At 39.7% G+C, this 24,975-nt stretch overlaps 1 protein-coding gene across 1 annotated transcript; it reads left to right on the top strand.

Moving 5' to 3' along the window:
- The first annotated feature begins 682 nt into the window (after positions 1-682).
- Positions 683-23,050, top strand: LOC6046408. Its single transcript, XM_038261598.1, has 3 exons — positions 683-1,245; positions 15,056-15,197; positions 18,919-23,050. Exons 1-3 carry the CDS (start codon positions 1,202-1,204, stop codon positions 19,534-19,536), a joined length of 804 nt encoding a protein of 267 aa, XP_038117526.1. The 5' UTR covers positions 683-1,201; the 3' UTR covers positions 19,537-23,050.
- Positions 23,051-24,975: the final 1,925 nt, after the last annotated feature.

Genomic DNA, 24,975 nt, shown 5'->3' with positions numbered 1-24,975 from the left:
TTAAATAATAATACGAAATAATTGCAAATATCAAATCGAAAAATAAAGACTGATTTTAAATGTTGTGAAAAGTTGAAAGTTGTTGTTTATGTGATGTGATGTGATTGAAAGTTGAAAGAAAATGAAGAATATTTCAAATGATTTGAAGAATTTTCATCCCATCAATTGAAACACAGTACTAGAACCTTCTGTTCAGTGTTGCTTTGCTAGTTTTATTGCACTAGAACCTTCTAAGCAGGATTTCAAGTACCAGTGTAAGTTTCCACCGGTAAACAAAAGTTATCCCATCTTGAAACTAAATATTCATTTTCAGTAGATTTCCATTATTGCGATCTACGCCACTTTCGCACGGACCCTTGTATACACTGAAAGAAGTTTTCTGATGATTTTTATCGCAAATCTTAATGATCCCGATTTTTTTTTATACTTTAACGTTATAATCCTTTATAAACCAAGATTCGAATTTGAGTGTTTTTTTCCCTCCGTGCCCTCGAGGTTGCATTCGCCACCCTCTCTGCATACACGCAAAGAACAGAAGGTGCCATGTGGTCGTCGGTGTGCATCGCACGCACACACACCGAGAAAAAGCAAAAAAAAAATACTCGCACCAACACACAACCAACACGGTCGAAATCGAAACGCTCCTCGGCTGTCCGTCATCGTATAGGCACTTGCTTGAAGCAGTTATAGCAAAATCCGCACCAAGGCCTGGCAACATTCGGAAGCAAACGTTCGGTCGCGCAGGTTGTGTCAGTTCTCGTCTGTATTCTCTGTTTCTTCTGTACCTCGAGTGAGTGAGTTAAAACTGTTCGAAGTGAAGAAAGTTGGATTTATTCGGTGACTACTCGGCGCTGACCGTGACGCGATTATTGTGTTGTATGAATAGTTTTGTTGTTTGTAACAGTTGAAAGCGAGGCGAAAATTTTCCTCCGTGCGTGCGTGGTTTTCACAGAAAATAGCAAAAATTACGGGAGTGTGAACGAGCATATTTGGGCAAGAAAGTGGCCAAAGTGTTGGCAAAAGTTTGGAAAAAATTTAAGGTTTAGTTTAGGAAAACCCCCCAAGTGAAGAGTGTTGGAGTAACGAAGCAACGTTACCCAATCCTGCAGCAAGTGCAGCACCAAAAATACACTAAATTAAAACACACCCACGACAGCAGAGAGGAGTCAACCCCCCGTTGACCTGTCAAAATCCATACAAAATGAACGGATACACAGACGTGACGAGCAACATAGAAAACAGCCGGTAAGTGAAAGTCCAAGCAACCTGCGAACCATTATGGAGTTAGGACGAACTCCCCCGCAACACTGGAAAAATCGAATAACCTTCTAGAAGAAACTATTCGTCGATTACTGAGAAAAAATACCGTCATTGTTTCCGTTTGCACACAAAGTCACCTCGTGATGAGGGTTTTTTTTTGGGGTCTGCATGTCAGTTCTCAGACACACCGAAATGACTGGGCAATTGTTGGCTAAATTACCCTTAAACCGATAGTGGGTGATAAACCTTGTCATCGCGCACAGGGGTGATATCATCCGTGAAGGGAAGGGTGCGGTAAACTTGTTAAACAAGCTTGGATTAATCAATTTAATTTGGTGATTAAACGCCTACAGTTTTGCTGCCTCCTTCCGAGCTGAAGTTAATTATAATTAATTGAAGATGATAATTTTGCTTGCCTGATTTTGGATGATTACCTGCAATTTGCGTGGTGTGTAATGTATGACCTCTGCGAAGATTTTCTTCGCAGAATGATGTTTGTATTTATTTAACTCCGTGGAGAATTTCCCTTATCCCCTTTAACTTAATTTTATGGCAAAAAGGATGCTTTTAAAAGAATTCAAAATATCCTATTGTCGAAAAATGTTTATTTTTTAAATTTGATATCATCGAAAAAATGACAATTCCAAACGCAATTCATTTAGGGATACCGCGGAGAATTTCTCTTATCCAATTAAACTTAATTTTATGGCAAAATGAATGCTGTTTATAGAACTTGAATATTTTTCGAGACCTCTTAAAATTAAAAAGTGTAAAAAAATTCTTGGTTTCAGTTCTAGCTGTTAGAAATTGCACATTTTAATAAACTTTTTCAAAAAACAGTATCGTCAAAAAACGTCAATTATGAACTCAAATGGACGAAATGTTATCTCAAAAGCTTGAAAAATTAACTCTAAAGTGCGAAAAAACAATCCAAGTTCAAAAAATCCAAATAGGTGGTTTTTAAAAAAGTATCCCAGTATTCTCGCATGACATCAAAATAACGAAACAATAGCACAATATTTTTGATTTATTTGTTGTCATTGGATTTTGTAATACCTTTTGTTCTGAGAGGAAAAACAAAAGTCTATGAAATTTAAATTGGAAGACTATCTGCCAATATGAAAAAGGAAGGATTTCCAAGAATCTGTAAGCAAATCTAATAAATATGTGTTGTCGAATTTGTAAACATTAAAACGTTTCAAAATTCGTCAAAAATCATATTTTTTCGATTTTGGAAAGAATGTTGTCAATTTTGAAAACATTACCAGCGAAATCTGGAAAATATGTTGACGATTTTGAAAAAAAAAAATCGATTTTGAAAACATTTTAATATTTACAAGTTTGACAACATAGAATAACCGGATTTGCTAACAGGATTTCTATCCGTGTATGGTTTGATTTAACCAAAAAAATTAAATGTTTTAATCAGTCCTGAACAGCTCTCTGAAACCAAAAATATTTAAGAATTAATATTGTGTTCAAATCGATGTTCCCTGATAATGTTAAAGTGTAATGAAATTTCATCATTTATGTTTCTGATTATGAAATTTTGATTGAAAAACCATGAACTATATATTTAAGTATAATTCACAAGAATTTTGATGAGATGGCATGAGTTTTCTTGAAATTTATTATTATTTGAATCTATCAATTAAAAGTCTACTATTCATGACTGAGTAGGCTCCAATCCAAGCCTACACGGAGAAAAAAGAGTTCCCAAAATGGTGAAAAGGCGTTCATGAAAATAGGAACCACGAATAAAGTGTTCAAATTCCATGGTACGTTTTTGAAATATTCCATGGGATTTGACCACTTTGTTCGTGGTTCCTATTTTCATGAACGCTTGTTCACGATTTTAGGAACTCTTTTTTCTCCGTGTAGTTTACTTGGAAATGAACTTGAGTATGTTAAAATATTGATGAGTTTGCGCAAATTTTCTTAGAATATTGAGTAAAATTTACCCAAATCTGACGTTGGACGCTATTACTCATTATTGAGTCAGCCAAAATCAATCCTTTAATGTTAAGTTTATTGGAATACCAACAGCACATGACTTCGAATGTTATAATACCATACAGTTAAAAATGTTACATTTCTAGAGTTTTTTTATTAGGTCCTATACACATATGAAAGACAATAGTTTATTGGTCCTTTTAAAAAAAAAACTCTGGATTTCAATATTTTCCTTATAAATTTTAATTTCCATGACTTTTTCAATCTCAAAATTATGATCTCCGTCAAGAACCCACTCTTCTCAATTTCTTTCAACCCACTTTAAACCACCCAGATTTCCACTCCACTCGCGAAACCTTCTACTCCAAAACAAGTTACCAGCACCCAAGCTTATTTATTTAACTTCCAGTTCAGTCCGCGTATTTCAGCCAGCGTCCTTCAGCCGGGGCTGATGGTGGCAAGCAAGCTCGTTTCGGTCGGAATGTGTGAACACAACCAGAAGGTAACCCGACACTGTGCTCGAAAACTCGATCGATCGCTCGCTCGGAAACGTCTAGACGAAATTTTGGACACGGTGATGAGGTCACCCCCGATGGGGTTTTGCGAAGTTTTTCCGAAAAAAAAACCTAGAATTGATGCATCTTGGTGCGGCTGACAGCGACGCAAACTGTCAATTGACTCGTGCCACTTCCGCATTCGCTGGAACTCGATGGCCCGAATCGGTTTAAATTATCACCGTTCGATTTGACCTTCGGCAAGGCGAAATTTCATTAGCAAATGGTGCGAGATTTGGAACAACAATAATCAAGGCGTGATCCTTGGAGGTCGTCCGGTGCTTTTCAATAGCAAGTCACCATTTAAGCGTGTGACAACATCAGGTATTGCCAAATGGCATGCAAATTTCCAGCGTTCTTAGCGGGCTTAGGAAACATCTGCGAATACCGCTACGGACCCGAAACCGGACGTCCTTCAGCTGGCTGTCACATTGCCATTTCCCCGTAAATCAAGCCAAACTTGTTGCGTCGTTTACAGTAAAGCCGGCAGATTTCAAAAATAGAAGAGATCGATCCCCGCTTAAACAGGTTTCCGAAGGGGTAGTTTCCAAATTTACCGATTCTTGCGCAGAATTTCCTGGTTCTTTGTGTCATGCCGAGTTGAGCAATAAAACTCTGTGGAAGCCAACACACACGCAAATCGTAGTCGTGGTTCACCGGAATATGCAAGAATCTGCGCAGCACGCGCTTCAAGGAAGCGCCAATCGTAGCAGGCGATGCGAACAGGCTCGGCTTCTTTGTTGGTCGACCCATACCTTGACGTTTCGTAGACGACTGCTTGGATGTTCGGCAAGTTCTCACGGATGATCGTGCTTAGAATGCTCATGATCAGCAGCGTAACCTCAATTTTGCATGCCCATTTCTTCCACTTACGGTAGAATATCGACTGTGACCGAGTTTGGCACGTAATACGGGTTTCAGCTGTGCTCGTTATCGTCGCTATCTCAAACTCGGTACGCGAGCATCGGTGATTACCCGGTCTATCTGTCTCTGTAGGTGTTGCATCAGCAGAAGCGCGCGTGTCACCAATTACAAGTGTTCGCCAACCAGATGTCGCGGCAACCGAATTGGTCAACTAAAGTGTAAAGATCCGCAGCGATCTTTCCCAATCGTGCATAGTTCAGTGCGCACGCAGAGTTCATGAACACCGACTCAAAAAGTGCGAATTGCTCGTGCTAAATCAAACATTGAGTAACTCAGTCAGTCAGGTTGAACCGGTGGTGACCGGTTCAGGACGGCTCGCCGTATGAATGGACGGCTTATCAGCTTGTTTCACTGTACTGTTTACAAAACGGTGTGTTCTAATCAAATGTCGGGTGATTCACGCACGAGCAATGACCAGTTCAACAGCTGATTCCTAATCAGGTGACCGAGCGTTTTTCTCCGTGTCATGAGTAATCGCTGAGAATTCCTATAAGAATTCCCTCATTTCGCTCCGAACCGTCCGGCTTTCACGCGCCTTACGGTATCGATTCTCACGAAATCGTATGATGTAACCCCCGCACTCTTCGCCTACTTGGTCATCAACCTGGAACGTCTCGTCTTCTCCGTACATCTGCACCGAAGCCACGACTTCAGCGCCGGCTAAAACATGCCACCTTCCCTCTCTCTCGCACTCACGTGACGTACGAAGAACCAGTGCCGCCAGCAGCGTTTGGCAACTACCGCTGAAAATTGGCAAACAGAAGAAGTGAAGGGGGACGCTGCAAAAATCATCTGATTCCCAAAAACCGTTGCACGACGACGACGACGACAGTGCGCATGGCGCGCGGTAGGCCATGAGTTGACACCAACACAGGTAGACCGTGTACGTACGCGGCGACGCGTACGGGTGTAGGAGAAAGCATTTTTGACATTTCTCGGCATCGTACGATGTTGCAACCGCGTCGGTTATTGCTGAATCGATGTGGGCACGCTCGTTTCAAGGTCAACCAAAGTTGACGAAAGGTTCCAGACCAAGATGCGCGTCAAAATCGTATCAAACAGGTTGATCACGAGACGCGACTCGCGCTGATTCAGTACCCTCGAACTAATCAACACGCGTAGCGTACGAAGAATGTTCAGCATTCCGGGCACGCAGCACACAAATCGAATTCCTTGAAGACGTTCTACGCTACGTCTACACCCGTCAATGCATCGCAAAGAAGAGCACGGCTTGTTGCACAATACGCGGCACGGCCTTAAACTTTTCCGTGCCACGATACTGCGTAGCAGGCCTTCCGCGCGCGATGACCGTCAAAGGCGGTCGTTGCCGGAGGTCGCCTGCTTCGATGTCCAGCACGCACACACCCCCTAAACCGGGCGATAGCGCAGTTTGGCCACAAAAAGTGGCCGTCCTTTGGTTGTCAAATTTTATGGACTTTTTTGTGTTGTTTGGTCTGACTCCAATGTCGCGCGGGACTTGGACTTGTGCCGAAAAAGGTTGGAAGGAATGCAGTTGACAGTTGCTTGTTGGAATCGGACGAAATCTTGCGAAAAAACAAACATTGGAGTTGTTTAGAAGGCTTCTGTCATCTTTGTTTACAAACAAACCAAATTGCGTCAACCTTTGCCTTTAGCGTCTCGAACTGCCGTAAAAGAACCTTTTTGTCAACCACCCTAAATTGATTTATGACATGCCAAGATTCCCCACGACGATGACCCACAGGTCGCTGTCAAGGCCTACTGTTTACTGCTTTGTGACATTAGAGATAATTTGAACAGGAAACCGCGGCAAGGCCTGGCTTCTAGGGTCAACCGACCTAGGGGAGGGGCCAAGAACGCACAGGTACAAAGTACGCGAAACATATTTGGACGTGCTGGCTGAAATTAACCCAGTTTTGGGGGGCTCGAGTAAACAAACAACAACAACGAGGCACAAACAGCAAAGGTGGCAGGAATTTTTCACTTGCATAAGCGATTCAAGTTCACGACCTGCTTGGATTTGACGGCGAGGAAGCTCGATTAGCATTTTTGTGGAAGACAACCGCGTTTCAAACATTCAAATGAGAGAGGGTCGCGCCCCAAGCGTGAACTTGTTTTGGATCGGTCGAATTTATGCAGGTTTCGACGGGGTTGGAATTGGAAATGCAAATCGAAGAAGAACGTAGGACAGGTTTATTTGATGGACCCCCCCCCCCCCGGAAAACGAGTTCGGTGGCAATGGAATCGCGAAGCGGTTTAATTAATGAGACTTTTCAAACAAATCAAGTTGACAGAACATTGGTTGTGGAGTCGGGTATTATTTTTAGCGACTCCAACTCGGGATTCTGGGGATTTATAAATTTTTAACTGCAGCTCTAATTTACTGCCTCCAACTCCAGAAATAATACTCTAACAAGAGAGATCTCTAAGATCTTCTTATCAAAACAAACCCAGGTGACAGAACTGTGAACTGTCAAAGTGAATCGTCATAATCTCATCGGTTGACAGACCAGCTATCATTTAGTGTTATGATTTGGTCATCCACTGTCAGAGAACTTTGGTTTGGGTGTAGCGTTGATCAATCCTCTTTTTCACGAAGATTGGAGATCATGCCTCTCAAACAAAGACTCTACATGAGTCTGCAAGAACAACAATAACAAGCTGCAGCATATCCACACCAAAATACCACCGCCAAGAAAAGCAGCCACAATTATTTCGCACGAACGACGCCGACTGGTCGACCTTCGTCAACGACCTTTCAAGATCGGCAGCGTTCCATACAAACTGGTCAACTGGTCTCACCATGAGGTAGGGGAAGCGCAATGGAACCGACCAGAAGTCAACTTTTACTTTTGTTTCTGTTGGGTGGTTGACATACCGCGCGCGATCGCTGATCTTGCTCAGAGACCCTTTGTAATTAGTAGTCGTAATCTGTACGACCACCGCAAGCCGTTTGAAGTTTCTCGCAAATTCTACCGAGCAAGCTCGGTAGCCCATGATCTCCAACTTCACGCTACCGAGACGGTCGGAGTTTATGTAATCTACCGACATTTCGAAACACCGAAAAACTGCTGCACAAACGCACTCTCTTCGTGAGATGGTCCATAGAGCGGGCAAACGTCGTAGACGTAGACGTTTTCTTAAACCGTTGAACACAAATTAGCAAACATGATCGTCGGATCGCTTACGTGGCGATTCTTTGTCCCCAATCCGTAAAAAAAAACTCCAATTTGTTGCGTCAGCTTGAATTGAAAGATCAGCTGAAGACCAGATCCGTCAACCTTTGTTTACAGTTTTGCCTAACGGACTTCTATCGTAGAAGGGCCGACAAATCAGCTGAACTGGTTCCGAAGGACCTGCAAGAAGTCGGCGATCATTCAGGGTGGCTACACGGCGATCAGCGTGGTTTTTTTTTCACCAAGGTCGTACCAGCCGTTCGCCAACCCGGTTTAAGTCTGTATATGCCAAAGTATGAGGCAATCGCGGCTGTACTTGGTCTTTGCGATCAATGGTCACCTGCCTTGGCGCGAGATAAGCTCAACGATCACGTTCAAGATGCTGGATGAAAAGGTTGGAACCGATCGTGTTTTCTGTGGAATGTAAACAAACAAATCCATAGCCTACTGTCACTTTCATCTCGCTCTCATTCCTTCCAACCTCTCAATTTGAAAACCTTGTTTTCGCGCACCTCTAGATCTTAGCATAGTCATGTGTGCGTTATTTGCACAACTCCACACACTCACAAAGTCGCGATCGCGCAGCGATGTCAACGACAAAAACAGCTGAGGGGAAGGGAGATGTTGTACCTTGTACTTTGGCGCGCTGTTGAGTTGGTTCTTGCCGAATGAGGTTTGTTTACACTCACCTCGTGCGGTGACGACTGACGCTGTCGTCCTAAAACGCACAGCAGAGTTCAAGTTGACGAAAGTTTGTGTTGTCTTTTCCCATCACCTTTTGGAAGAATGCGCGCGCCCGACCGAAACTTGTAGGCCATTACAACCAGGTTGGGGGTGATTGCAAAATTGGCACTTTGGTGCCGCACCTCTGCGATCATTGATTTGGTGACACAGTTAAGTGCTGTTTAATGGCTTGGTTTGGGCAATTGGGTGCGTAGTTATTGGGTCTTTCCTAGTTTGATTCGGTTCAAGGTGGTTGACCGGATTTTTTTGGTCGTTAGATTGAGAACTGATACCATCCAAGTAAGTTTGGAGCAATAAATTTGTCCCAAATAGCAATATAGTGCTGATATAGCATCAGATTCGCTGTACAGTCTAGTACTTTCATGATTTTGACAGCTGTCAGCTATTTGCAGTTCCGTTTGATCATAATATTTTTCATTTTTTCGGCGATTCAAACTGCGACCTCTGAAGATTCAGCGACTTAGACTCCTCTCAAAACATTCGATTCCACCGACTTTGACTTCAACAACAACTTCAATACAAAGTCGCGTCCGTCAACTCCAAGAAATCGTGTTGACGTCATCAACCCGAGTGATGTCGTCATCGGCCGAGACACACCTCCAGTCCATTGTTTACATCGCCTGAGCAGCTCAAGTCGTGACACCACAGCCTGCTTCATAATCACGAGCTCACTACCGCTTTCGAACTCATCGGACCGTGAAAGGCAACGAGCAATCCACGTGTCCGATCCAAGCAGGCCACCAATACAAAACCCCCGTTTCTTTCTGGGTCAATCAGAATCAGTTCCAACAGCAGCAGGCTTGCTGCGATCAACTTGGATGCTCTTAGGACACGTGGAGCGTGTCGTCAAAAATTGCGCTTTAAAAAATTTTCGGGGGCTTGCAAACCCGTCCGCGGAGGCCATCGACTTCTTCTCGATGCTTCCTTCGAGGACGGTGACACACGTACACACACACGTGGCCAACAAATTTTTGCACCACCGGAGATCGTACGATCACGCCACCTCTCGAAACCGACCAACCGGGGAAGGCAAAATTTGCAAAAGTGGTCGTTGGTGTATGTGTGAGTTTGGGTTGGATGTATGTGTGCACATTAAATAAAAAAAAGCTTGTATTTTTGCTTTTTTTTCGCGAGCCGCGCCTCTCTTTTTCAAGAGACCAATTGCGAAAACCCCAATTCTCCACATCATTGTTGGGGTGACCATTGAGTTTGATTGGCTATTTCTCGTGCGCGGCTACTTTGAAAGAGATTTAGAAGGTGTGGTTCGCGTCTTAGCTTTTGAGGCGAAGGTCACCTAAACTTAAAATTGCATGCCCAAAAACGGGCGGAAGTGGTTTCACGCGAGTTGGAAATTTCCATTTTTTTGCTGATGAAAAAATCGAGAGAATTAAAAGAAATTGCACTCAATGTTGTCTTCTAGAGTGTGGGGTGTGCTCAGGTTGCAATCTAATTTATTGGGCTCGCCAAGTGGTGCTATAAATGCTCTAGAAGGGTATAAATAGAAGCTTTTAAATTTAGCGAAACACGAGGCGCACCTACGGAACTGTGGCGAAAAATCTAATCAAGTAGTGTTTGACAGGAAGCGTCCGTAAAGTACGGGTTGGCACTGGCCACTGGCCAATTTTAAAACTTAGACATTCGCTAGCTGAAGACGCTGCTTTGATCAACTGTCGTTCTTAAAACAAACAGCATATCAGTTGTATCGAAATAAAAACATTTGCGTAATTAGTTTAGCATAATTTAAATGGCTTACATATTTTGGGCCTTATTTTTTTTTCATCAGCTCGCTTTAAGGTTATGATCGCCGTAGTGGGGCAATGTAAACAAACAGCCTACCCACTCACACTTAACCTGAACTGTCACATGAGCAAAAGGTTTGTTTACATTCATGATTTCGCCATAATGAAAAGTTACTATGAAATCATCACCAATCATTGTCAATCTAGGAGTCAATGATTGCTTCACAAAATTATATTAATTTTATTTAAGACACATTTTGTTTGGATCAAAAATTCCTTCAGGGTCTTCAATCGGCATACACAGAAAAAAATCCATTCCCGAAATCGTGAACCACGAAGGAATTTATTAATAAGCATGGTGTATTCGCACTTTAAACATGTCCGTGTGTGCGGATTCATTTTGGTGCAAACTCGTAAAATTGAATAAAATGTTAAATAGTTTTGGAGTGATGATCAATTTTCTTTGGAAATGACTGCCCAAGTAACCACAAGCACTAAATTGAAGTATTAATTCAGTACTAAATCAGCACTGGAATGTTTTGAAGTAGTAAATAAGCTTTGCGAATGCTTTAAAGTACCAAAACTTTGCAGCATTACAACTGGCATTAAATCACCATTTACGACCATGAAAATGTGCTTCAAAGCATTTGATGTTTATCAACAAAGTAACCCATCGATACGGGAAACATTTCAATCAGGCACGCTCTTATTGACTTTAATCCTTCTCCTGTCATACCGTTCTAGTAAGCGTGCAGGCTAAGGCGCAGTTCCCCCAGTGTGCATCAGTTTCATTTTTGCGTGAACTGGGTTCAATTCCCGCTGATTGAAGTGTTTTTTTTTGTTTTTGTTTTTTTTTTTTTTTTGTACGAAAACCGAGAATTTATCTCAGAAAAAGGTCGCGTGAATAGTTGAAAATGCATTGGATGGAAATAGCCCTAAATCTTTAAGTCTAACATTTCTTATAATACGGTTTGTCAAATCATGTTGAGAATTTTCACCATTCTTTTACTAGGCCGTTTAAAGCATATACAATAGAAAAATAAGAATTCTCATTTTTGTAATTTTTGTTAGTGCTGTTCATGTTTTAAAGAATTGATAAAATCTCATAAATTACACAGAAAAAGGAATATATTTTTAAAAGATAATAAAATTCATTTTTTTGACTTAAAAGTCAGGGAGGAGTGAACAAAAATTGTTAAAGATTGAATTTTTCTATGGAAAAAGTTGTTCAAATAATTGGAAAATTTTTAGGTACATCTTATAACGAATTATTTATTTTTGTTTTTAAGCGTGTAGAGTACATTTAGGCCTTTTTAAAATTTTGAATTTTGGGATTACACATCGAAAATAGAAAAAAATGTTTTCAAATTTTTTTTGGCATTTTGAATTTTTTGGGCAGTAGCATGACTGTAACAATATATTAAGCATTTTGTGAAACTTTGTCATGTAGGAAACTCGACCTCGACTCGTTGCATTGATCTCGGACAGAGCCGATGGACAAGAACTAAAAAAATGTACTAGCCTTACGTTGTTGCAAATATTTTCTGAAGTTTTTGTTCATTAACATTGTCAAAAATAGAGGGAGAGGATAAAAAAAATATCAAAATGGTGTTAACAATTAAGCGAAAAAAGTATTAAAATAGTAGTTTATGCAACAAGTTGCAAAAAGAGGATCTTTTCAGCACGAGTCGTACATTTATCATAATAATAAAAACCTGATCATGTATGAAGGAATGGAAAAAAAATATTGACGGGAAAAGATTTTTTCTGCAGACAGTTTATATGGAAAAAAAATATTTCAGTTTTTTTCCAAAAATATATTCAAATAACTGCTCATGGTTCAATGAATGAGAAAAAATATAAACAAAATAAATAAATCAAAAAGTTTAGTTATTTTGTACCTTTTGTTCACTTTTGATCTTTGGTCTTTCTAACTTTTTTGCCCATCCTTTTATGGCAATTGTGATTTGTATTACCTTTAATCGCGTTTTCTCTTTTTAACTTATGTATGAAATTAAGTTCCCTTCTCTGTAAATGTACTTCCAAAATGTGGCTTTTGAAAGATTCAATAAAGGCTGATATTTATTATTGACGGTTATTTATATTCAAAATTTGATTCGATATCAATATAATATAATATTTTTTTAATTTTTTTAAATAATCTAAAAATTTGAATATAGAAACTACAACCTCGTTCTTTGTAAACCTAAAAAAATCGTCGCAGATTATTTTGTATTATTTTTAAGCTCAAATATCAACCAAAAAATGCTCTCAAAAGATTTGCAAATTTTAAATCCAAGATGGCGGCCAAAGTGGCATTGATGAAATATTTCCTTAATGAAATTGAATTTGAAATTTTTAAAGCTTTTACAGATGATTAGAGTTAGTGAAATTTCACGATTTCGTGGACAGCGTGAAATCCGTGAAATGTCGCTTTTTCTGCGAAATCCCGTGAAATTTTATGTTTGTGTGAAACTGTAACGATTTTTCTCAAAATGATGTATCAAACTTGAATAGGAATAAACTTAATCTTATGAACTACTGTAGAATTAAGTGAGTGAATACCCTTGTTTAATTACTAAAATAGGGTTAGTGATTTTTGTCGATTTGTCGGACGGCGTGAACATCGTTAAATTTATCATTTTTTTCAAATCATGTTTTTTTTCTCAAAATAACAACAAAATAAATATTTAATCCATACAGACTATTACAAAAAATATTAGTTTTCAATTGGAAAGCTTGATATGAACCATTTGAAGAATTGTTCAGATTTTCAGTTTTTTTTTTTGTAAGAAGCTTTCTAAGTTTAGTAAATTTTTCATTTGCTGTAATAACAATTTTAATGCTTCAATAGTTTGTTTTATTCAAAATAAAATGAAAGCTTTTAAATCAACTTTTTAAAACATTACAGATTTTTTCTGGGTCCTGTTTAATTTTGAAGATATTTTTTGGGTAAAAGTTTAAAAAACACTACTTTTTTGTTTTTGTTTTCATTTTGAATAAAAATTTCGAATTCTTTGCAAATAAAATTATTTTTGCCTTTTGATTTAAATCGAAATTTTGTAAAGGGAGATGAAAACCATTTACAAAATGTCAATGTGATAAAAGTCACAAAAAAATCAAAAAAAAAAATCACTCATTTTTGCTGAACATGTTTTATATCTTGCTTTGATATGAAATTAAATAAAATGATGCAAATCAGCGAGAACTTTATAAGTCGAAAATTAAAAAAAAAAAACAGTTCAATAAAGGAGAATACGCTGCCTTACATTTTATTTCAAAACATATATATGTATAGAGCCCATCCATAAACAGGGTGGAATCTTTTTTTGAAAATTAGGAGATTTTTTTGTGTCAGATTCAAATTTATGAAAGATTTTGTTTTGTTTTATGAAGAATTATATTTAAAGAAGCATGAGTATGAAAAGTAGTTTCTGTGATTTAATCTGAGATTTTCAGAGTTATTTTAACATTTTTCACGTTCCGCGAAATTTGAGTGAAATTTGGTGTTTTGAAATTGAGGTTCCCGTGAAATTTCCAATTTTCGAGCGTGAAAAATTACTAAGCCTACAGATGATCTTTGTTTTAAATTGAACAACACATCAAGCTCCGTACCACTCGAGTTCCGACTGTTCTTGGCTAAAACGTCAAGTGCACCGTCGCCCATATCCTAATTACGACACCCACCCACGAGCCGGCGACAGACAGTCCGCAATCGATTCTAGTCCCCCTCACACTTTTGCCACAATTTCCTCTGACAATAAGTGCATGTGCCCTCACGGTACAGGTGCACTTGCAAGTCAGGTGCATTCTTCTTTTCCTTTTTTCCATGTCAGTCAGTTACGGTTACGCGCGCGTGTTGTACTCGATTCTAGAACCGATGATGGCATCATTTGGTTGAGGCTTCCACCCTCGCAAGGGTAATGTCATAATACATGTAGTCTTATGTCGTTAGGTTTTGTTGCCCCTCTCCACTTGTGGTAATTTGCATATCGTTACCTTGTCCACTTACACTTTTTAATCGCCGAGTGATCATTAGTAGTGGGCATGGTCGAAGTAATTATGAGTGACTTTGGGAAGATTATCACTTGACCAGTGAGTTGTGATGAGACTTCTAGAACTTGATCTTTTGACCTAAAGAAGACAAGTTCAGGTACCATAGCTTCTTCATCAATCCATCAAATTTTCCGCCAATCATCGTCGTCCGTAAATGAATCGACGATCCGAAACCATTGAATTGCGGTTAATTTGAACACCGATCGCAGCACGATCTTCCCGAACTTAAGGCTGGTGACCTCCAATCCATATGGTATCTCGTCGGCTGGCCACGGTTCATTCCGCAGCGGAAGAATATCATAAAAACCTTGCTGAACAAAAACAAAAAATCGAACGCTAAACAACTCATCGGCTTGAAAAGATACAATCGGCAAGATATTGCTGCTGCTGCAGCAGCAAAAACAGGTTGAAAGCAATCAAGTATCGATCGTGCGGCTTGTGTGTAGCTGCCGGCCGAGGAAGGTCACTTAACACATCGCAGCACCTGTTCTCGGCGGTGCTAATCGGAATGCTTCGTGCTGAAATACACTCGCGTCCGCGATTTCTCCCCGCGCCCCGGAAGTTGCGCGAATCGTTCATGAACTCTACGCGCTTATCAGCGTGGAATCATCACTTTACTTTTTTGTCAGTGTTCTAACCTTTAAATTTCTCTCTCTCTCAACTCTCGCAGGAACTGCCTGCGACGGATCGCCCGGCATGACGACCAGGAGTTCTCGAACCAAAGCATCCTCAACGCCATGGAGAAGTTTGTCAAGACAGTCAATGCCATGGACGAGACGATACTGGTGCCGTGCCGGCTGATGGACCGAAAGGTAAGGGGTTTTCCTCTCATTTGAGTCACTCATCGGTCATACAGCACATGCTCGCATTTTGGAGAGCGGTGAGTTCTCTCATTGCTCTTGTATTCTCTCTCGAAACGCTGACGACACTCAGGAGAGAACTCATTCGCAAGAGAGTGACTCTCGTTTCAATGAGAGTTTGTTTCTTGCTTACTGTCATTGAATTGTTTACATCTAAAATTTTGATGATTTTATCAAATTAACAATAATTTTATGTCAAAATAAATGTTTGAGCAGTTCGTAAACTTTTTTTTTCCGCTACGAAACCCTCATTAGTCTGTCATTTCCGACAGATCATCAAGGTAATGAGTGCTGCCACCACTAATTCAACTAAAGAAGCTCACACAATAACAGCCAAGTTGACCAAGTTGGCTCACCGTCATAATTCAACGGATGACGCTCGAGCACAATTCGGAATTGCAAAAGTCACGTCGACTTTCACCGACGGTGGTTGAGGAATTTAAGCCGGCGCGCCATTAAAGTGGCGTGATTTTTCCCGAACCGTACTGGACCGACTTGCGGCAGGGCTCGCTAAGGAATGTTTAAATGGTTTTGACCAAACGTGCCTAACTGCTTTGCCAGGTGCAAATTTTATCCTTTGAATTCGAATGATTGTTTGAGGAAATCAACAGACAAAATGCAATTAAAGTCACAAAATTGAAAAAAAAACCGTCTGGGCTCAAAAACCCAAACACCAATTAATAAATTGCGCTAAAATCTCTTCACGCGTGGACGACGTCCTCGTGAAAACTCGGGTGACGTCTGGGTGTGTTAATTTAGCTTTGTTCCGGTAGGTAGCGCCCGCAAGAAAGAGAGAGGGAGAGTCTGAGTTATGTCATTTCCTGCGGTTTCACATAGGAACTGCCGTGGATCGAATTTGATCTATGAACATTGAAGTGATGTCAATATTAATTGACGGCATTGTGTTGAGGTGACGCTTCATGGTGAGACTTTTCCTTTTTTTTATTTCATTGTGGTGATCTTTGAATAACAATGTTTGGATTACACTCAAACCCCGGTAGTTTGACACCAACTGTTGTCAAACGAACGGTGTCACTTTTTAGTTTGACACCCTTTTTACACGGATTTCACACACACTCTTAAACGTTTGTTTTGATAGTGTGCGTAAGCGCCGTCTAAAAAGTGACAGTTCGTCACTTTTTAGTTTGACTTTGACCAACCAACGGGGTACAAACTAAAAAAGTGTCAAACGAAAAAGTGACCAACCACCGGGGGTAGAGTGTACATTTTTTCCGACAATGTTCAAATCTATAGGTCCAATCTAGAGTTATTTTTAAAAAGTCCTATGAGGTATTGTGGTTCATATGTTAATATGAGCTATTAAAAAAACCCAAAATGCAAAATTAAAAAAAAAAAGTTTATTGGACCCTTTACAAAATCTCCAAAAATTATTGCGAGTTGCAAGTACGATAAAATGAATTTCTAATTAATAGAAAAAATAATACAAGATAATTCTCTTATTCCTGCTTCAAAACAGTTTACTCAAGTGAGATTGACAGACTTTTTCTCATTTCGCTCATCGTTCATTATTGCATCAGCTGAACAATTTGTCTAATGAGTTTTCGAGACAATGTATATGGGAACGATACCCGGCAGCAACATAGCCGTCGAAGTAGGTGCCAAATGTGTTGCCAAACAAGCTCGATGATATTTAAACCGGTTTGAAATTGCTATTTTTTATTGAAGAGTATTAGACTATTAAGTTGAACTTTTGAAAATATAAAAAAATCAAAATCAGGTCGAAAAATTAGGAGACATTTATTTCAAAAGACTTGCATTCAAAAAAAAAATGAAATTTGAAATGCAACCAACTAAAATTATTTTTAAATGCATACCCCTGCGTTTACAATCATTATTGAATTTTTGGATTTATTCAAAAATCATTTAAATTTTATTTAATTTCAGATGTACATGTACAGATGTCAGATGAACTTTTTTAGTTTTGCTGAACTAATGATTACTGTACAAATTACGCATTCTCGAAAAAAAGCATTGAGATGTTGAAAATCTTGCTTTTAATTTCATTTATTTATATTCTTTTGCTTTCCTCTCCCGATTTCGGCCACAGTCGCGGGACAAACCCTTTGTAACAAATTTGCATCGGCCTGAAACCATTTAAGTAAAATTAAAAGACTGGTACAAATGTTCTCTAAAGTTTTTGACCCTCAACTACGGTCTAGGTCGAGAAGCCTGCATTACATTTATGCTTTTATCACAAGTTTGAGATTTTTTCCAATCGGTGGTCTCTAAGTTTAAAATTTATAAAAAAAAACTTAAAAAGACTTTATATGATTAAATTCAATATGTTCTTGAGAGCGAGTTGTGGCGCTATAACCACGGCAAATAGTGTCCAGGGCATTTGTGGAAATACTATGTCCCATCCTAGAGGGTCCCGGAGCACCAAAACTTCTTAGCATGGTGCTCCCAACGATAAATTGCCAAAACAAACAGGAACGTGAGCGGGGGATCCCCACGTTTCTTCCTCCCCTGTAGATTCAGAAATGTATTGCTGTTTGAACACTCGTGCTCAAACTCAATCCAATTCAACGAATCATCTTTGCGGTAAACTTTACGCAGTTGGCCTGGCCGCTTTAACATTTGTGATGTTTCAATGCAATCTAATGCAATGGGGCACTGCAATTGTTAATAATGACAAGAGGATGCTAGGCGTCAATCAACCTAAGGCATTTTCCAGGATGCCCTCGAAAGACTGGCTGCGCTAGGGTTAGATTAGATTAGATTAGATTAAATTCAATATGTTCTTGATAGTTTTCAATCAATTTTATCATTTCTTTAAAAGTCAATTTGAATTTGTAGAAATAATTTTATTTGCTTCCAGATTTGAGTAAGCAATTTTGCGAGGGTGGAAAACACTTCAAATAAGATTAGCATTGGCCTAATGTTGAATTTTATAGTGTTTTTTGTCATTATGCATCGATGAAATGTAACAAAAATAAAATTGTTAAAAATCTTGAAGATTTTGAAAATAAACTATGATTTATGAATCTTGAACTCTGTATATAAAATTCCAGGATTTCTCGAAATATATTCGGATTTGATATTTTTGCAACAAATCGGCACGGGACATTGCATTCACTACTTCATTCGTCGGTGAAGTATCCCATCAATCCCTTTCCCCTTCCAAATCGGGATACCCCAGATCTGGGTGAATACCACTCAATTTTCGTTGAATTCTGAGTGTAATTCACTCAAATCTGACAGATTCCCCCTTTACTCATTTTTGAGTAGATTCAGTTTTGACGAAAACTGAGTGATTTTGAACATGCATGTGTAAGGGCAATATTTTTATGTTTAATATTCATTTTTGATCATATTTTTTTTGAATTTAGCAACATCCATTGTTTTTATACAGATATTTTTAAGTAGTTCTTTAGAGTGCTTTATTTGCGTCTTAAATTGCCTACAATCGTCAATATTTTGCACTTGATCGCCCGATGACGTCCACAATCCCAGGAAAAACCCTCCACACAACTACAGCTTCCCTTATTTTTAACTGCACCACGCCATAATGATCATCATCATCATCAACAAGATGTTTTCACTTTCATCCCACCAACGTCGTTGTCCTCATCGTCGTCGCCGGCGTTGTTTACTCTCACAGATGATCAGCTGAGGCTAATGAATTTCCCCTCTTGGTTTGTTTTGTTCCCAGGTTGGTGACTCGACCGACACGATCCCTCCGATGGATCAGCAGCACCACCACCATCACCAGAAGCAACATTCCCACCACCACGGCAAAAAGACCGGCGGCAAGCCGTCGATCCGGGAAGCACTCAACACGTCCGACCTGTTCAAGCTGTACAACATGCTGAACGTGGTCAAGGTTGATCTTCTGTGGGGCCGACAGGACGCCGTCGAGGAGCAGCAGCAGCAGCAACAGACGGCTTCGCCGACGCCCATGGACACAACGCCGGAGTACAAGCAAAAGTCGGCCTCACCCGCGCCCGCCACCGAACAAAAGGAGCCGTCGAGTAGCAGCGACGCCGGCAGCAACAACGGCGGCAGCATAAAGGGTCACATCCGGCGCCCGAGCACGGTCTCGATGGCGTCCTCCAACAGTGCGAGCACTCTGAGCGACTCGGAGAGCGAAATCAGCGCGGAAAACGACTCCGGTATCGAGTCGGAGAGCAACGCCGACCAGGACAAGAGCACCGAGCTGGCGAAGCAGTTCCGCACGCACCTGCTCGGGCTGTACCGGTCGCTGGAGCAGATGACCGAGGCGGCCAACTATCTGACGGCCCGGTATCAGAGCGACGTCGGACCGGTTTAGGGCGGGCACGCAGACGGTTCCAGCCACGGAGACGGAAAAATGTTCCCAAAAAAAAACCGGTGATAGCGCAGCGAGTGTGGGTCCCCGAGCAGAGAGACTACCAAGAACTACTACTACTACTACAGCTAAATTACTACTACATACGAGAGAGTGAGTGTGAACGAGCGAGAGAGTGAGAGAGAAAACGATGAGCGTGCCAGAGAGAATGAGTTGACCTCCCAATCTCAGCTAGCTTTGAGTTGAGAAAGCTTCTTTTCGTTAGTGTGTAAGTATGAGTGGGTCAGGGAATGAGTGTGAATGAGAGAGCGCGCGCTCGCGCGCTTCGAATGAAATCCAAGCAGGCGGCAAAGCCGCCAATGACAGATCTGTATGAGTGACCGCGCAGTTGCTCGGGGAACTCATTTGAAGGCGTGTTCGCGCGCTCGCTTTTTAAGGTTAAGTGTCTAATTTGTAAACAGTAAATATGTGTAAAATTTAGTTGGTAGTTGAAAATTGTAGAATCGGTTACTGTTTTGGGCGGAAGGCGAAGGGAGGACGACTTGATGCGAGCTAGCCGAAAAAGAGAGAGAGCGAGAAATATTTAAGTTTAGCCAAAACAAAGTAAGGTGAACAAGATTATTTATTGTAAAATAATTGAAACATGTTTCTCTGATTGTTTTCCCGCACACAGAATTTGTTTGTTAGTTTGCTTCGCGCGCTTGTGTTTGAGATTATTGAGAGCGAAATAGGGCGGCCATTTTAGAAGCATCGGAAACTGAAGAAGCAAGTCAGAAAGTGCCAGGAATTTCAGTGATACAGTTGAAGAATGTTATCTCGAATGGAGAGAAAAAAAAAGTTGAACAGTCAAAGGGGCTGGCCAGAAAACATGCGTGAGTGTGCAAGTAAGATATTTTGTTTTGGATATGACGGCAAAATTTTGTAAATATGTGTTTCTTTAAATTTAACGTGTATGCTTTTGGTAGTGGGTAAAAGCTGGTTTGGGAAAAGTGTTGAAACCTTTTCTGCATAACATTGGTGAAGTTGACAGGTCACGTTCATCCATAATAACTCAAATAAGAGTGAAATTCTTTCAGAAATGAGTGCCTCTTTATTAAAATCTGATTGAAACAATTGTGAAATAAGAAATCTTGGCTAAGTTCATCTGTCCTTCAGTTCACATTCTGACTCGCAATTAGCTGCAGTCTTCATCGATCCACAAACTGGGTGAGTTCCTGCCTAGGGTTTGAAATGTTACGGAGGTGAGCGGCTTGAATTACTTGTCAAAATTAGGTACCTCGTAATATCTGAGTTGCTAAAAAAATTCTTTAAAAAGCTAAAAAAATAGTGACTGAGCAGTTTGAGTGCCATGCCCTTTCTGTATAGAGAGGTAACTCAATTTGTAAGTGTTCGAACAAGGCACTCGCACTTCAATGTCAATCTAATTTGACAGCTAATCATTGAGGCGCATATTTTGGTGAATTTGACTCAAAGTTGGTTTAATTTTACTAACCCAATGGTGCTCACTCAAAAACAATGAAAGCTCATTTCTGAGTAGGCTCAGTTTAGTCAAAATCGGAGTGAAAATTACACAGAAATTAGTTGTTACAAGATACGCCGAACTGTCACCCGAAACCAAGATGATGTACGCAAAAGGTGCTCACATTTCCCAAAGCCACCTTCTCACTCACCTTTTTGTTCTTTTCTTCGTGACTGGTAATTAGGAAGAAGAATTAGGTTTGCGTTAAAAACAACTCTAATTTAGGAAAAAAATATTGGTGACTTGGTTTTCAATATTGGTTTGCATTCTCCGCGCTTTACACTTTAGTTTCAACCCAAAATAGTCGTTAAGGTGGCAGCTTTCAGGTGGGGAAAACCGCCACCGCAAGCTAGTTTGAGTACCGTCATCAAAGTAGGCATCCATTGACGTTTGATTTGAGCTCGAACTCGCCTGCAGCGGCGGCATCGGCTTCCCCACCTTTCAGATCATGGCCAACTGCGCTGCAATTAACCAATCCGTTATCGCTACTCGCTGAAAGTTTGCTCTCAACAAACGAACGGCAAGAGAAAAAAAATCGACAAGTGGCAGCACAGATTTCGGCACAGTTGCCACTGCTTACGTCAGTTCGTCGACTTCCCTACCCCAAAAAAAAAGGGTGTCCAATTTGGGGTTATTGTTGGCGCGGAACGAATCGGCTTCGAGAAGGTCGCTTTCGCGAAGTTTCGCTGCCTAAATTTGCAATACACTGAAAAAATAGATTTTGACAAAACTTTAACCTAAAAACTTCAGTTTCTCTACAAAGGTGACGTTTTGCTTGCTCCTCTCCGCCTTTCAGCTTGCTCTCCTCATGATTTGCTCAATTTAGGCTTAATCTCGTGTTTTCGGTTAAGGAGATAGTGATCACAATTTAGGTTAAATTTTTGCTAGCTTTACTACACAACCACCCTCTCTCAGCGAGAGAGAGAGCTGAAAGGCAAGCAAAGCGCTCACTCTCTCAAGCAAAGAGCATCTGTGACGAAACTGTCAAAAGCGCCGCCATTGTTCTCGCCGTGCACGCACCAGCACACACACACACCCACACAATCAAGTCTTTTTCTTCTTCCAACGCGGAGGTCGAGAGAAAGACAATCACGCTCGCTGAAAAAAAAGGTTCTGCAAATTTGAGTAAATTTGTGCACGCTAATTGGAAACCCAAGATGGACGACGATGGACGTGTTTATTCGTTCGCTCTCCGTTGAGTTGAAAGGGAAACTGCAATAATTTATGAATGTGAACGATTCTTTTCCGTCTTTTTTTTTCGGGCGGAACAAAATTGGCCCAGTTTGGTGTGGTGTGTGTGCGCGAGAGGCAATCGAATTGAGGGGAAAACGATTCGCGAAAATTTGAGAGCGATAACCGCGGAAAAAAGTGTTTTTGTTTGTTCGTCATATATTTAGTACTGATACTGAACCATTCCGTTAGCCTTAATTACACACTAATACATAGGCGAGAGAGTGAGAGCGAGAAACCATGCGTTCACCGCGAACAAAAAGAGCAGAGGCAGGCAAAAACATTACACAACCGCCTTAAGGTGAGCCGAAGTGTGCAAAAATCAAAGCAAAAACAAAAGAAGAAAATGGGTAAATTAAACAAAACGTAAAATATAACAATCTTCAAAAGAAAAGTAGCTTAAACAAAGCAAGAGTGTCGGGTTGTGCAGAAAAAGTAAAACTTTGGTATGTGTGTGTGTGCGCGAGGTTCAGTAACTCGGCACAAATAAAAAAAATAAAATAAAAATAAACGAGCAATCTTTAGTCCAGGAAAAGTAGTGCATTTCGATAACACAAAAAAAAACTCACACACAATCGCTGTAAGCAAGATTTCATGTAAGATCGAAAAAAGAGGAACACACACACATACGCGTCAACACCAACTGGAAGAGAGAAAGAATAGTGAAGCATCAGAAAAAAAGAACGCAAGAGACAAACAATGAATAATTTAGAGGAAATGTAAAAAAAAAGAAATATATTTCAATAAAAAAGAAACATATGAAAAATAGAGAAAGCGGTTTTCTTTCGTGTTACACCGTAAGCTGGAATATCACATTTCCCATAAATTAGGCGGAATAAATTAGCAAGCGGAAATATCGGCGATGAATATTTGCGTAATCGTTAATGCAAATTTATGCTAAATTTTTACATCGTAAAAAAACACCGAGTCATTTCACGTGAAATCCTTCGGCTCAACAGATTTTGGAACGCATTTATCCACCAGTATGAGAACAAAATTTTCTACATTTTTCTTCTCCTGATTAGACTACTTAATTTGGAAGCATCCTCTTCCTTGAAGCGCTGGGCACCCTTCTAGAAATGTATGTTCTAAGAATTGCTACTTTTATTTCCAAATTAATACTTGGGTCACGAGTATTAGGGTATTTTAACCATTAGTGGACCCCTTAGTAGAGCCGAAGGACATTTTTCACAAATTTTCAATATTTTAATCACTTTTTCATAACCTTTTGTACAAAACAATGAAATCTTAAGTCTTTTGAACAATTTTGACTGTTTGTTTCATCAGTTATTTGTTTTTGAGCAGAAAAGTAGACATTTTAAAAAAGTTTTTTTTTGCCCGTTATGAACCCCTTTTCCTATAGTGGACTCGGGTCCATAATCCGGTTGTGGACCCGGGTCTTCTATAGGCAAACTGTTATTTTTATACCAAATTTAACCTATATTTGATGTTTTGATGCATGGTGTAGGTCTAATGATAGATATAATGAATAAAAGATGGATTTTGCTCACTTTTCATCTTAAACAAATATGTTTTGTTTACAAATTTGGCTTTAAACAACAACAAAAACCTAAAAGATATTTAAACACATTTATTTCCGAAAAAGATCAGAGAAAACGTTTCAAAAACCACTGTAAACATAAAAAATAATTTAAAAAAGTAATTTTGATGCAAATTTTTCCATATTAATTCCATAAATGGTTGACCGAAACTAAACAAGTTGCAGTTGCTGATAAAACCACGCATGTTTATTTAAAAAAAAAGCTTTGTTATTGATTTATTATTATGAAATATCATTTGAAACTGCAATTATGATGCTTGAGTTAGGTACAACTAACTATAGTTTTAATGTATTATAAATTCTTACGGCATCAGCATTTTTGGTACTTTTAACATGAAAACAGCTATATTTATACTCATAATTGAAAAAAAAAATGCGTTTAGGTTGATTACAACAAGCATTTATTGTATGTTTAAGAGAAACTTTTGCTTAATAACACAGTTTTCTTCATTTTTGAAGGTTATATTTACAGGGGTCAACTTTTAGAAATGTTTGGATTTTCGTTGTCCTATATTGGATCCCCCCTAAATTTTGCTCGAAAATGAGCAGTTCTTCGCTTTATCTTAGTAAAGTTCCTTGAACTTACATTATTTCGACTTGCTGAAGTTAAATAATCAGTCAAAAATGATTGGATAGTTATTTCAATGATAAAATATAAATGCAGTTTTGTTGTGAAAATGCTGGTGGCCATAGCTGATTTTAGATGTCGAACTCAAAACACTTATTTTGAGGAAAAGGACAATTCAATGAAAGTCAACATTGTTTTAAATGATGCTGAACATCCTCAATAAAAGATTTGTAGACAACAACACGCTTGAAATTGTGATTTTATTGAATTTTTCATCAAAAACCCTTCAGAGGGTCCACTATAGGTAAAAGGTCCACTAATGGATAACGTACCCTATTGCATGATTTCTTTGCCAGCTTTTGCAAAAATGATATGCTGCTTTGATGCTGCTAAGTGTCCGGATTTCGAATCATGGCGTTAATTTGTTCTCTTCATTATGCGGAAGAAATCTCAAACCTATCAAAGACACCCCGTTTACGGTATAAATTTTCCATTCTGTTATTTTTGGTACAGAAAACCTAATTTTCGGCGTTCGAGAATGACAGCAAAGTAAATAGTTTCACG

The sequence above is a fragment of the Culex quinquefasciatus genome, chromosome 3 (assembly GCF_015732765.1).
Source record: "Culex quinquefasciatus strain JHB chromosome 3, VPISU_Cqui_1.0_pri_paternal, whole genome shotgun sequence".
Classification (NCBI taxonomy): domain Eukaryota; kingdom Metazoa; phylum Arthropoda; class Insecta; order Diptera; family Culicidae; genus Culex; species Culex quinquefasciatus.
This window is presented reverse-complemented; position numbering and strand designations above follow the sequence as displayed.